This window comes from Amphiura filiformis, chromosome 2 (assembly GCF_039555335.1).
Source record: "Amphiura filiformis chromosome 2, Afil_fr2py, whole genome shotgun sequence".
NCBI lineage: Eukaryota > Metazoa > Echinodermata > Ophiuroidea > Amphilepidida > Amphiuridae > Amphiura > Amphiura filiformis.
Genome location: NC_092629.1, coordinates 31,811,748 through 31,813,464, shown reverse-complemented (window position 1 = coordinate 31,813,464; position 1,717 = coordinate 31,811,748). Strand labels below are relative to the sequence as shown.

Genomic DNA, 1,717 nt, shown 5'->3' with positions numbered 1-1,717 from the left:
ATTGTACAGTGTGCCGGTGAAAGGAATTGCTAACTTGCTATTACGTAGCAGGAGCTGTCACTTCGCCAACTCCCAAATCAAAAGAGATTGCATTTACACTGTGTATTATTTATTATACCCTAATTCGCTACAATAATATTTAAACATTACCAAGTGTATCTCTATTTATACAGTGAAATTGTGTCAGTAGCTTTTCAGGCGAGGTGATCCAATTACGTGAATTAAGTAACAAAGTACCAAATTGGAATAACTCAAAACAATAAGTAAAACAATTGTAGCTCAACACCGAAAATCTCGTAAGTACCAGTAACTTAATATGAACGACTTACATCAACTTACATGTTGAGTTACAATAACGCAACTAATTGGTTCTTTGAACCTTGTTTATTTTTCTAAGTGCCCTGAACTTGAATTCAGAAGTTGGCATTACTTAAAAAGTTGACGCAACGACTTACATCAACTTTTTAAGTAATGCCAACAAAGTTGATTAGTTGACGGAACTTTTTGAGCTTTTTCAGCATTTTTAAAGTTCGGATAACTAAAATGAATTTTGTTTTGGCAACTTTTTGAGTTGTCCAAACTTACTTCTTTTGAATTGCGCCAACAAGGCGAACAAGTCATTTCTATGAGTGTACATAATAATTAAACACCTTGTTCAATTGTCTTATACAAAATCTCGGATTTTTACAAAACTGCACCACCTAAAGTCTTTTTCAGGGCTATCTTTATTCAGGGTTAGTTTATTGAAGCACGCATTTAGTTTGCTGAAGTACGTTACAATCGTGTAAAAAACAGAATTTTGAAAAATATTGAGGGCGTCCTCCTCAGCAAAACCGCTCCTTCGTACAGCATGTATTTTGTGCAATTTTGTAAATTCATGTCGCACACCGCCTGCAATATGGCTTTAACTGGTGCTATATTTACATGCTATTGAATCAACACGTTTCACATTGTATTTAAAAGTTATGATTTTTTTCACATTACTACTACCGGTACTTGATTACATTCTCAATATAGGCAGGCCTGCAATGCAACTTCACCCATGAGGATGTTTAACTGATTCTGACACCAGAAAATGTGGTATAATTATTATCGGGACTACTAAAAATTTCTGTTCCTCCGCATCTCAACCATACTTTGTCGCCTGCAACAAGCTCCAACACAGCTGTATTGCTGCATGTGTCACGATCTTCCTGATTGCCACCCTGATACACGCTATTGATGTAAGTTTCATTCTTCATCAGTTTAATGGTCGCCTCGGCAGGATCCCCTTTTACATAAGTCATAATAGTGTAGGTAAACAGATAGATGCCTGTAGACGGACAAGTGTAACGTCCTAATTGGGCGTCAAATCCATCTCCAACATTGGTGAATACTACTTCAAAAGGCAAAGCGACACCAAATGAGGGCGGTTTGAAAGTGGTTTTTCTTGCAGCCGAAAATGCCATGATTGTCAGTTGGTGCTTCTGTAATAAATCAAAGAAGACCAGGACTGATTATAACATTATTATTATTATTATTATTAGGCCGAGTAGCATTTTAGTTGTGTTCTTTTATCGCTCGGGTTTTTAAAAAAAATAGGGAATGCGAAGAACCACTTTTGCTCCAAAAACAATAGCAAACAAGCTTAAACAAGTTTTGGCTTATAACTTGAGAAATGTCATAGTCCAATAACCTCAATTACATACTCATAATTCAAAATTTGACCTCACGTTGC

At 36.1% G+C, this 1,717-nt stretch overlaps 1 protein-coding gene across 1 annotated transcript; it reads right to left on the bottom strand.

Annotated features, from left to right (window-relative positions):
* Window positions 1-1,052: 1,052 nt before the first annotated feature.
* On the bottom strand, window positions 1,053-1,448 carry LOC140139985 (caprin-2-like). The gene has a single exon (XM_072161794.1). It carries the CDS (start codon window positions 1,446-1,448, stop codon window positions 1,053-1,055), a length of 396 nt encoding a protein of 131 aa, XP_072017895.1.
* Window positions 1,449-1,717: the final 269 nt, after the last annotated feature.